The sequence below is a fragment of the Lepidochelys kempii genome, chromosome 12 (genome assembly GCF_965140265.1).
Source record: "Lepidochelys kempii isolate rLepKem1 chromosome 12, rLepKem1.hap2, whole genome shotgun sequence".
Lineage (NCBI taxonomy): Eukaryota > Metazoa > Chordata > Testudines > Cheloniidae > Lepidochelys > Lepidochelys kempii.
In genome coordinates this window covers 17,788,522-17,801,331 of record NC_133267.1, presented here as the reverse complement: position 1 = coordinate 17,801,331, position 12,810 = coordinate 17,788,522, and the positions used below count along the sequence as shown (strand labels likewise).

Here is a 12,810-nt window from a genome sequence, read left to right as displayed (position 1 = left end):
CTGCTTTCATTTTCAATCCTCAATTTCTTACCAAGAAATCCATCAAAACACTCTCTCGTGAGACAAATGGGGGGAGGGGAGGGGGAGAAAACCTGGATTTGTGCTGGAAATGGCCCAACTTGATTATCATACACATTGTAAGGAGAGTGATCACTTTAGATAAGCTATTACCAGCAGGAGAGTGGGGTGGGAGGAGGTATTTTTTCATGCTTTGTGTGTATATAAAAAGATCTTCTACAGTTTCCACAGTATGCATCCGATGAAGTGAGCTGTAGCTCACGAAAGCTTATGCTCAAATAAATTGGTTAGTCTCTAAGGTGCCACTAGTACTCCTTTTCTTTATATGAAAACATGCAGCCTTCCGTATAAATGCTGGGCAGACCATTATAACATACAAAGGTATATCTCCTTATTAAGGAGATAGATGCCACTATGTTAAGGGACACAGTAGTAAAAATTATTAAACTGACACTTATTAAATTGAGACAAATCTGATAGGGGAAAATTGTAAGTGTCTGGGTTTGTTTTAAACAAACAATGGATAGTTCATTCCTTTGCACAACAGTTCATTTACTTTTCTATGCACTGAACACATTCAGCAGAGCTATGCAAGATATTAAATCAGGATGACCCTCCAATTGAAAACTTAGTCCAGTAATACCCGTAAATAAAAGCAGACTGTTACCATGCACAAAGTCAGGCATAACACTGATTGCAATGCAAAGTATCACTACACAGTGATGACATATGGAAGCAACAACTGCAAAATATAAGGATTCCCAAGAGAAAACTTAAAGTATCAATCCATGAGCTGTAATTCCATCCAAACATCAACTAAATATCTTTTTAATGAGTGCATGTAGCTTATATAAAGGAGAATTCTGCAATATTATGAAAACAGGACAAACTACCAGTACAAACAGAACTATGAATCTTATCTTTCATACTTTAATAAGCTTGCATTCAGTGTGAGCTATAGAATACAATATTTAACGTTTGCTCTCTGAATGTCAATTACAATCCATACATCATTCATAACCCATTGATAAAACAGATCAAAAAACATTTATAAAACTCATAGCCAATGTCGCAGTGTTGTAGCTGTGTTGGTCATTGGATATGAGGGACAAGGTGGTTGTGGTAGTAGCTTTTATTGGACTAACTTCTGTTGGGGAAACAGACAAGCTTTTGAGCTCCACAGAGCTCTTCTTCAGGTCTGGGAAAGGTAATCAGAGTGTCACAGCTAAATTCAAGGTGGAACAGATTATTAAAATAAGGAGTAAACATATTGCAAGAACTCATTCAAAATGAAGTAGGCAGTTAACACCTCTATGAGTCATAGGACAAAGGAGAGTTAGTGGGTTACAGACTGCTCTAATGAGAAAAAACCAACATCTCTATTGAATCCATGATTTTTGGTGTCTAGCAGAATTATAAATTTAAGTTCCCAGGCTTGTCTTTTGAAGGTGTTGTGCAGGTTACCTTTGAGGATGAGAGGTCAAATACGGAGTGATCATTTTGTGAAAAGTGTTCACCCACTGCTAATAGGGTGTTTTTGGTTTTTTATGATTTTTCTGTGAGAGTTCATTGAAGAGCATAGGGATTGACTGACTAGTTTCACACACACAGTTGGTGTTAGGGCATTTGATTCACTGGTCGAGGTACATCATGTGTTGTTACAGGCATGTGCAGGATCCATGGATCTTGAAAGCTGTGTTGTGGGGGATATGAGGGACAAGGTGGGTGTGGTAGTAGCTTTTATTGGACCAACTTCTGTATGCATCATCGTAGTAGCAAAGTGGCTGCAGATTTTGCATCTATTGTTACAACAGCCCTGCAGTCTGCAATGTGGCACCATGTAGACAAGCCCTAAGAGTGTCTTTTCCTGGTTTCTCTTAGGTAAATTAGAAGAAGGCATTCTTAGTCCAGAAGAAGAACATCCATATGGGGAGTTATTCCAGAATAACCCTACTTTATTCTGGAATAACTTTAATACGTAGTCAAGCCCAAGTGGGGGAAGAAAGGGAAGAGGGGACCATTGCCAGAACCAGAAGACTGGGTAGGAGTAAAATGGCCAGAAGGACCTGGACTGACCAAAACCCCAAAGGCTCTCAGAAGTGAGGAGGACTTTGAGGGAGGGAACAGCATATAGATATGTGATGATCTAGTTTTACCTCCTGCCATTGGAGTTTCCTGAATTAATTCCTAGTTGAACTAATGCATATCTTTTAGAAAGACATCCAATCTTGATTTAAACATTGCCAATAATGGAGAACTTAGTACAATCCTTAAAAAAGTGTCCCAATGATTAATTACCCTCACTGTTTAAAATGTACACCTCATTGCCACTCTGAATTTGTTTAGCTTCAATATCCAGCCATTGGATCATCTTATATGTTTACCTGCTAGACTGAAAAGCCTATTATCAAATATTTGTTCCTCATGAAGGTACATATAGACTGTAATCAAGGTCACCCCTTAACCTTCTCTTTGTTAAACAAAATAGATTGAGCTCCTTGGGTCTATCACTGTAAGCATGTATTCCAATACTTCAATAATTTTTGTGACTCTTCTCTGAACCTTCTGCAAGCTATATTCTTCTTGAATACAGAATTGGACACAGTGTTCCAGCAGTGGTTGACTCAGTGCCAAACATAGAGGTAATATACCACCCAATTCCTCAAGAGTTCCCCTTTTAGGCATAGATCTACCTACCTTTTGTGCTATCAAAGGGTGCATATACATTGCACACTTCTTTCGGGGGCAGTGTATACCCAGGCAGCCCTCCCAGCATGGTTATAAAGAGCAGTGCAGACTGTGAGGCAAGGGTTAGATGAGCAAAGACACATCTGAAGTGTGATATGATTCTTGACTCGCCTAAGCCATGCTACCCCAGCTACACTGCGTCCACACTGCTGAAACTCTTCCACACCACAGAGAATGACTCAGACAGTGGAAAAAAGGTGAAGGAAATGGGGAGGCACTTGGGAAAGGCCTCCCCGCATCAGAGCCTTTTCTCGCTGCAATGAAACGTTCCAGCAGTGAGGAGCTGCTGCAGCCTTTCCCAATTGACTACCTTCTGCAGCCTCTCACCGATACATGGAGCTACACACAGCAGTGTGGACACAGTATTCTTTTTGCTGTGATGTGTAGCTACAGGTAAACTACATGCCACTGCCACAGGTGTGAAGTGTAGATGTAGCCAAAAAGTGAAGAGTGTGTGTATGGTTAAGTTCTGGTACAAAGCCTATGTTCCTTATTTTATCTGTCAAAGATCTATTAAGCGTTAAACCACAAGGGTGGAGCTCTGGTGAGAGTATGCATAAACACATGAGGGCTGAAGCACTGGTTTCAGGATCCACTGCAGAGTCTCCACTGCCAAGACAGGTCATCAGACCAGCAACATGTACCTGAGTATCCCGGAATTAAGAATAGTCATAAGTCACTACCCAGACCCAGGGAGCTTAGCAGCACATGGGACTCAGCAGTTGGATCCCTCACAACAGGCTGGTATTTGTTTAAAGGGAATGGAACTAGGCCAGGTTATGACAGAGATCTTACTTTTTATTCCCCCTTTATATGGGAGTGCTTCATAATAGAAAAGCAGCAATCCAAAAACACAAGTATTGCTACCAGGCGGCCACAATTATCAACTTAGGACTACAGTGGCCCACTCCTAAAAACCTGGAGGATCATACTGACAAAGGCTAACGTGGCTCAAGGAACTCTCCACCTAGCCTGAATGAAGACAGACCTCTGACCAAAAGACTCCCAGGACTGGTAAGGAAACTGATGGAGCCAAGTGTTTGTTATTTTTTCTATAGATCTGTAACTCTTCTGCTTTCAAAAAGAACACGTGTGTATAAATAGTTCCTTTGCAAAAACCTGTGTGTTCCTTATTTTAATTGTAACATGTCCCTGAAGGACAGAGTGATGAATCACAGAGTGACGTAAGAACAAGATGCAAGCCCACATTTAAAATGGTCATTTTGAAGCTGCTGGAACATTTTAAAATATGTATTTTAAATAGATGAAAGAAGTTGTGGAATTTGATATGGAGTGTTTATTCTCCATTAAATTAAATACTAGACTATTTATATCTTGCTGATATGCTACAGGTAAAACAAAAGAGCACTGAAGTGGTCTCAATTCATTATAATATATGCTCTTGCCATAAGAGTTTATTGGTATTCCTACATCCCTGATCATCTTAAATTCCTAAGCATTTAATTTCTTAACACTTTCTACATATACATCAGTACTGTTCTTTAACTCAGAAGAGATTACTTACAAGTAACTCTCCCTGATTTTCTGCTCACTAGTACTAAATGTGTGCTGTTTTTGCATTGCTTCTAGTTCCTACTGGCCTGTAGAGCATGCTTTTTATGAACTATATGCGTTAAAATAAATGGGGCTTTACCTCATAAATAAGGACTGCTTTCGTGCTCTTTAGCCAAGAATATCACCCTGAGGTACAACAAGCAAAAACAGCCTGAACTGTTGGCTCCTTAGACAACCACATTACACACAAAGTTTCAGGATTCCTTGAAACCTAAAAAAATTGTAAGACCATTGGCAAGGATGGTCCAGTCTTTAGGGTGCTAGCCTGGGACTTGGGAAACCTGGGTTCAGGTCCCTACTCGCCCACAAATTTTCCGTGTGACCTTGGGCAAGTAAGTGTGCCTCAGCTCTCCATCTGAAAATTGGAGATAATAGTACTGCCTGCCTCACAGGGATGTTCAAATATATTAGTGATACGAAATGCTCAGTACTACAGTAAGTACACAAGATAGAAACAGAGTTACGAGGAACTGAAGGCTCAGGATATTGGTAATGAGAACACTGAAACACTAACCATTTTAGATCATGTATTCAAATCTAGCCCAGTTTGGTAGTAACCAAAAGTCACTGCTGTCTGATGGCCTATGCAAAGTGAGTTGGTAGTCTCAGTCCTATTGTTAAAGTAAACCATTTCCACAATATAATTGTTGCTGACAAGCATTCCACTTGCCCAGAAGAGAAACTAACATCCAAATGACAGGTTTCAGAGTAGCAGCCGTGTTAGTCTGTATTCACAAAAAGGAAAGGAGTACTTGTGGCACCTTAGAGACTAACAAATTTATTTGAGCATAAGCTTTCATGAGCTACAGCTGTAGCTCACTAAAGCTTATGCTCAAATAAATTTGTTAGTCACTAAGGTGCCACAAGTACTCCTTAACATCCAAATGGACATGAGCGCTGAACTATAGTCAGGCCTAATAATGGTCTCTCTAAGTCATGGATGAGGAAAACTGGAAGAAGTTTACAATACCCTCCCTCATCAACTGTCTTGTATCTGCCCTGACGATAAAAAACTTCAGACTACACGTCTGGAAATTTACCATCTTTATTTTAGGGAGTGCTGGTAGCAACCTCTATATGAAGGCTAACACTTTTCAAAGATTCTTGTGACCTTTTTTGTGAAGTTCTAAGAACAGGTTCCATTGTATGAGGCTGGCCTTTCAAATTAAGCGAGGAGAAAGAAAATACTCTTCCCTAACCCAAAGGCTTTGTCCCAGGATATTTTGTTCAGATTTAGCCAAATTATAAACTGCTAAAAATCACCATTTCACTTCTCTCTTCCATTGCTCAGGAAAACTGATAGAATTAAGGTTGTACTAGCATCATAAATTCTGCATTTTCTAACTTCCGAGTCCTTGACTTTGCAACCTAAAAGGATGTTTTAACAGTTGGAGGTGCAGGAGGGGGGTTTGATGTTGGGGTTTTTTTTGTAATTATGAGGACATTACAATTTACTTGGAAGTTTTGCACTCAAAAGTGACTGAAAATGGCATCAGTCATGTACCAAACATGCTCACTTTACAAGTAAAACAACGTTTCTTCTGTCAGCCCTATGAACTCCACCTGTTCTGCAAGCCAAACTATCCCCTCAGTCACACCTGTGTAACCAATATTCATTTTGTGTAACCCCATTGCCATCAATGTTGCACAGATATAAGTGATTAGAATGCTATAAACCCATGGTTTTAAACCTGAGGTCCACAGACTATGTCTAAGGGGTCCTCAAAAGGTTGCCATTAACAAAGAACACTGGTTTTCGACCTGTGGTCTGCAGACCCTTGGAGGTCCACAGATTGTCTAAAATTTCCAAAGGGGTCTGCACCTCCATTTGAAGTGTTTAGGGGTCTGCAAATGAAAAAAGGTTGAAAAACACTGTTATAAACAATTATGTCGATGCACAAGAAGGAACAGAATCCAGCTCTCACCTATGTGGGGTCTGTAGTGCTATAAGGAATAAAAAGTTTTAAAATCATATTTTGGTAACTAAAAATAAGCAGGTGTGTCTCTGAATAGATACAAAGAGCAAAACTATTGAATAAGATGCCATTTTTACAGCTACTTATCAGAAAAGAACCATACTTTAAGGATGAGGGTAAAAAGAAAAGATTAGGGCCCTGTCTACGGACCAAAGTTGCACTTGCTTAACTAAAACTGACTTTTAAATGGATTTAAACTAGTGCAGCTTGTGTTTAGACAAGGAATCTGCCCCCAATCTTAAATCGAATTCTATGCAGGTGTATCCCTGTGCAGAACTCCACTGAAGTTAATGGGGCTCCTCCACTCACACAGAACTCATGGCAAGACCAAGGCCTTAGTAACAAGTTATACATCAAATTTCAAGTGTACCTATGGAAAAACATTGCCACAATACATTTGCATGTGTTAGTTTGTTCCTGATTATTCTTATTAGCACTTTTTAAAAATCTTCATTTTTGTAAACTTTCCTAATGTTATGTTTCTCAAAAGATTGCAGAACTGCAGCCATTTGGGGAAAATATAAATCAGAATGTTTTACTAAATAGGAAAGGAACAATGAAGCCATGACAATCTACCATCTCAAGGCCTAAGCAAACATTTAATTTGAGGTTCATTGCACTGATTGAATGACCATAGCCTCCACCCCCAGTGTCTCAGTGGGCAATAACGTGTAAAAGACTACAAACTTCACTATTCTACCTTTTCAAAACGTTAATCTATTAATAGAGAATAATGATTAAGCATTGCACTTTAAAAGTTATGCTATTTGAGCGATAAAAACAGACAAAGCACACAAATGCTGATAAATTTTAAAATTCCCTTTCAAACCAAGATCGTATATCAAGTTTCACCCTACAGCAAATTTTAATGAGATTTATAAAAAAGGAGCTTACCATAGTAAAGCTAATAGAGAACTTCCTCTAAATACAGAAACAAAGACTGTGATTTATAGTAAACAGGAACAATAAAGATAAGCATTTTAACATACCTACATTATCAAGCGAGGCACCATCCACAGGAAATTACGTTAAAGTAATTTACTCCGAAGTTTTTTTCCCCTTTACAATTCAATAGCAAGTTTTAAAAATCATCCTTGTAAATAAAAATCATTTAACACTCTAGAGAGCCTGTACATTAACCACACTTAACATGGACATTTCCTTCATAAATCTGAAGGCCCTCTTCTGAATGCAGCTGTTTGAAAATACATCATAAACAGTAAAAAGAACAGGAGTACTTGTGGCACCTTAGAGACTAACAAATTTATTAGAGCATAAGCTTTCGTGGGGCTACAGCCCACTTCATCAGATGCACAGAATGGAACATACAGTAAGAAGATATATATACACATACATACACACACATTCAGAGAAGGTGGAAGTTGCCATACAAACTGTAAGAGGCTAATTAAGTAAGATGAGCTATTATCAGCAGGAGAAAAAAAACTTTTGTAGTGATTATCAAGATGGCCCATTTAGAAATTGCGGAGCTTAAATTAATATGCAAACTAGATACCATTCCCTTGGGTTTGAATAGAGACTGGGAGTGGCTGGGTCATTACACATATTGAATGTATTTCCCTATGTTAACTATCCTCACACCTTCTTGTCAACTGTCTAAATGGGCCATCTCAATTATCACTACAAAAGTTTTTTCTCCAGCTGATAATAGCTCATCTTAATTAATTAGCCTCTTACAGTTTATATGGCAACTTCCACCTTCTCTGTATGTGTGTGTGTGTATATATATATATATATATATAAAATCTTCTTAATATGTGTTCCCTTCTATGCATCCGATGAAGTGGGCTGTAGCCCACGAAAGCTTATGCCCAAATAAATCTGTTAGTCTCTAAAGTGCCACAAGTACTCCTGTTCCTTTTGTGGATACAGACTAACACAGCTGCTACTCTGAAACCTATCATAAACAGTATGTAAATGCCACTCAAACATTCTTCCCTTTTAGGATATCCACAGTTTAGAGTACACAGTGTTCAAAACCCAACACTTAAACTGACTAATTTGAAAATCTGTTGCAGTCACATACTGCAGTATTAGGGTCTGATTTAGGATCCCTTGTATAATCGTAAAATTCACTGAGTATAATGCACAAATGCCAGAGCAGACCTTTAAAGGTGAATTGAAAGGCTTTATACAGTACTTGCCAACACCAAAGACCGAAGTTCAAAGTTCTGTTGTCTTTCAAGAGCAGATGACATCACCAATAGCTTAAGTAATGCAAGGTGCTGCAATCTGCTTGCTTTGCTGTGTGTTCACATGGCCATCAACTAATACAGAAAAATATACAGAATTCTGACCTCAGGTCAGACAGACAAAAGGAGGAAATTGTCAGCTATTGTTTTAAAATGTACTTGCCTACATATATTTTGCACCAGTTTTACTACATGGAAATATGTAGTACTGTAAATGTTTGATACAATTCCAGATATAGAAAAACAAAGTGAGCTAGATTCTGCAGCTTTGACACTAAACAATTTTTTCCTGGGGAAATGAAGTAACTTGAAATTCAATATTCAATTCTCAGCACTGTGATACCACCACAGACCTACACCCTCTCCCCTACCTACACTACCACTCACAAGAAAACAAAGTGCATGTATCCAGGGTTAACTGTACTTATCTAGCTCTTTATATGATAAAAGCACTTTAGTAATATTAACCAGCCCTCACAACATCATAGTGAGATGGTTAAGAATCCCCATTTTATAGATAATGGTAATGAGGCATGCAGTTGAAATGACTTGCCCAAAGCCATACAGAAAATCAGTGCACAGTCTGGATTAGAATTCAGGAGTTACTACAGATAAGGCACTATAAAAGAGCAAATTATGTATCAGTGCTATTTTGGCAGTCAAGCTGTTTGTTTTACACTAACACTTCTAAAATGTTGACAGCATATTACTAGGTAAATTTCAATAAGGTATGAAATGCCCCAAATCACTGAATTAAAAGCTCTTCTGCCACTGAGAAATGTGCGCTAATGGAATGACAGATCAGGTAAACCTGTGCTATTACCTGAAAATATGACTACCCAGTGTTGTTTGTGTGGCATGTATTCTACTGATTGTGTTGTAATATAGTATATGCTGGGGAGATCATTTGGCTGCACCCAGTTAAGACCCTCACAGAAATATACAAGTGAACAACATTTCTTTAAAGATAAAAGTTGCATGTATACCTCAGAAGTTTACAATCTGAGAATCAAAGAAAATTGCTTGAAAGGGGTCACTGTACAAGACATTGACATGTCTTTACCTTTGTTACTAAGAAACCTTAACTTAGTAGAACTAAACCTGATGTAAGTTAAACTTCTGTCTTTATGTTTTCATTTAGATTTGACAATCAGAACTGACTAATTTTCACTTTTGTTTGTAACCACCTTCTCACTTATCCGAATCTCTCTTTCTGGTCCTCATTTTTTTAGCAAAATTCCAAAAAGAAAACCACTATAATACATAGTGTGGCCAATAAATCCCTAAATTTTGGGCCTGAACTACATGATAGCGTTGCTCTAAATTTTAAGATTGATTGCTACTGTCCACTAGCTCAAGTTAAAGAGAACTGATGCAGTCCCTTTTAGTCATGGATAAGAACATTAGATTACATCCAGATTAATTCAATTATCTTATTTATACAATTAGTTCAGTTTCCACATCAAGAGATCAGCATAAAATAGGTTGCAAAACTAAAGTTACTTTGACTTATCTGTTAAATGTATTCTCTAAATTTGTTTTATAATTAACTAAACCACTTCCTCATAAAGATCCATATTACTCCCAAATGACTGTATAGTAATTTATAGATCTTAGAAGGTACTCCTTCACTATTTCTTTGGACAAGTGCTTCATTAAGAGGAATGTAAGTCAAATTCCTCAAACCTTCAGCTCATTAGACCCAGTTTAAAAGATTTAGGGGTGAGAAGAGGCTCCACCAAGCCTTTGGTCTCCAGCAACAGAGCCAGCATCATTGCTCTATTTTTCTGCTTATCCCATGACCCTTCCCATACTTTCTTCCATGTTGAACCCAATGTACAGAATGTCTTTCATGAGCTGCTAGTCCACAAAGCCATGACCCTCATTTAAAACCTTGCTGAGCCCCCACTTCTGAGATAAAGAGAAGGAACTAGTTAAGTCTACTTCATTGTTTAGCTTATAGTGAACTGCTCAGGGGAGGAAAGAGATAAGTACAGAAACTGGGAATATGGTAGAGAGGACTGGATTGTGGAAGGAGGGTGTTGGAAGAGCAGTTTAGCATTTTTATCTTTAAATAAATGACAAAGTAATTCATAAGACATTTGCCTATTATGCAAAGGAACTGTTCTCCCACCTTTTGTTTTTGTATTTTTAATCTGTACACTGCTCTAAGAGGGGACTCTCTTCCTCTGTGTTTGATGAGTGGTTATTATATTTTGTCCATTACTACAAACAGTAATAATAGACCACTGCAAACTAGATAGTGCTAATTTAAACTGTAGAGGAGTGGGGAGAAATGGAAGAGTAAAGCAGAGGCGCTCTGGCTTGGGGTTGCTGGGACCACAGGAAGGAAGGGCAGAGTGATGGAAAGGATGAGCAAAACTCCTCTGTCTTCCTCCCAGTGGAGGTAAGAGAATGGAGACGTTTGGTCTCACGGGAATTGCCATATGGGTTCAGATCATTGGCCCAGCTAGTCCAGGATCCTATCTTCCACAGAAGCCCATGTGATCGGGATCCATGGAGGAGTAGGTGATGGGAGGGGGCAGAGGCTCCCCAGCCTTTGGTTTCACTGAGACCCCCTGAGACAGGGCTTAGCAGCTCTCCCCCACACCCAAGCCCTCTGGCTCCCAGACACGCCGCGGCCCCGCCGACCTTCGCCATGCCGGCTGCGAGCTCCGAACTCGGCTCCAGTCCAGCAGCACAGACACAAAGCACGAGTCAACGAGGCCGGGCTCACAAAGGGGCAGCCCCGGAGGCGGAGCAGCGCCTCCACCGTGCCCCCAGGGCCCACACATGGCCTCAAAACAAACCCCTCCGTCCGCAGCCAGCAGGCGAGCTCCAGGCTGCCTCGGACTGGTGACAGAGGCGAGCTCGCCTTCCCCAGGCACACAGACCCCGGACCCGAGAGCCGACCTCGACACGGGCTCGCTGTCCCCAGCCATGGAGACTCGGGCCTGGCGCTGTGAGGGGGACCCCCGCCCGCCCTTCAGCGCCGCGCCCGCGGCTCCCCTGGCCCCTCGCAGCTGGAGCCCGGGGCCCGGCGGGCTGGCTACTCCCGGGAAGAGGAAGCCGGGCGCCGAGGCTGCGCTTAGGCCGCGGCGGGGCCTTGTCCCGAGTCTTCTCTGCAGCCGCAGCGACTCTCCCGCCCCTGGGGCTCGGACGGGGCCTCCCCCGGGCGCGGCGACCACCAGCCCTCCGCGGGGGCCGCCCGGGCGGGCACTGAGGGGGGTGAAGGCCGCCGCCGCGAGAGATCCCTGCCCCTCAGGGGCCGCCCGGTCTCCCTCCCCGCTCACCTGTGGGCGCTGGGCGGGACCACGCTGCAAGCGGCCTGGCTCCCCCTTACCGTCCCGGCTGCGGGGCGACTCGCTACGAGGCTCTCGCCGACACGGCTGGGGCCTGGCCCGACAAACCAACCGCTCGCTCCTTCCCTCCCGCCCGCCGGCCGAGGAGACACCGCCACGCACGGGAGCGCGCCGGCCTGCCGCGATGCACAGTCCGCCAGCGACGCGCGCTCCCAGTTCCCGACGCGGGCGGCGGAGGCGCGCACCCCGGTAGCGGCCTACGCGCACGCGCACGCAGCCCGCCGGCTTCTCATAGGCCTCGGGAGCCCGCGGGTGACCTCATCGCGGGCCGGCGATCCCAGCGGGCCCGTCAGCCACGGGCACCTTGTCACTCCAGCGGCACCCCAATACTCGGGCCCGCCAGGACCTCAGGCAGCCCCCCCAGCACGCCGAACCCCGTGTCCCCAACAGCCCCCGTCCCCCAAAACAGGGGTCAGCCAGAGCTCTGCCGAGTGCGCACCGGGACCACAGCAGGTCCCTCCAGTTCCCAGGGGGTCCCTCCTGCCCCACCTGTGTTGTTTTTTATCCCGTTAGGCCGCGGAGCCTTGTCACCTCTTCTGCATCTGCCCAGCTCTCTCAGGACCATGTCAGATCCCACGCGGGGCTGAAAAGTTGTTTCTGCCCCTCGGTGTCTTGACACAATGGCTGTTCTGTGTCCCCCGTCGTTGGGGTCTTATCACATCCACGTGACCCATTATTAGTTTGCCTCAAAAAGTGCTGAGCCGTCTGTGCTGGTGTGCACAGAGAGTCCCGCATGACTTCAGGTCACTAGCCCTGCCCCCCTTGCAGACTCTGCACTTGTTCTGCACCTTTTATCGTCTCACTTTAATTATTTACTTGTTTTCTGTGATCAGGTACGTCTACACAGCAAATGAAGCTGTGACTGTCATGCAGGCTACATACATACCCTGAATATATCCCTGGCAGGCTTGTACTGCT

The 12,810-nt window shown here is 42.6% G+C and overlaps 1 protein-coding gene across 4 annotated transcripts in view; it reads right to left on the bottom strand.

Moving 5' to 3' along the window:
• Nucleotides 1–12,566, bottom strand: part of SIAH1 (siah E3 ubiquitin protein ligase 1) — a 32,783-nt gene extending 20,217 nt beyond the window's left edge. Inside the window, exons 1-2 of one of the 4 annotated variants that reach the window (XM_073307724.1) lie at nt 11,824–12,075; nt 8,483–8,605 (exon numbers count right to left, since the gene is read on the bottom strand). Coding sequence is in view for 2 of the 4 variants with exons in the window: in XM_073307720.1 (XP_073163821.1) it covers nt 12,382–12,457 (76 nt within the window). In the remaining 2 variants the exon portion in view is untranslated. Of the gene's footprint in view, nt 1–8,482; nt 8,606–11,823; nt 12,076–12,381 lie in introns of those variants that run through there. The other 3 variants (XM_073307720.1, XM_073307721.1, XM_073307723.1) reach the window with 3 other exon arrangements.
• Nucleotides 12,567–12,810: the final 244 nt, after the last annotated feature.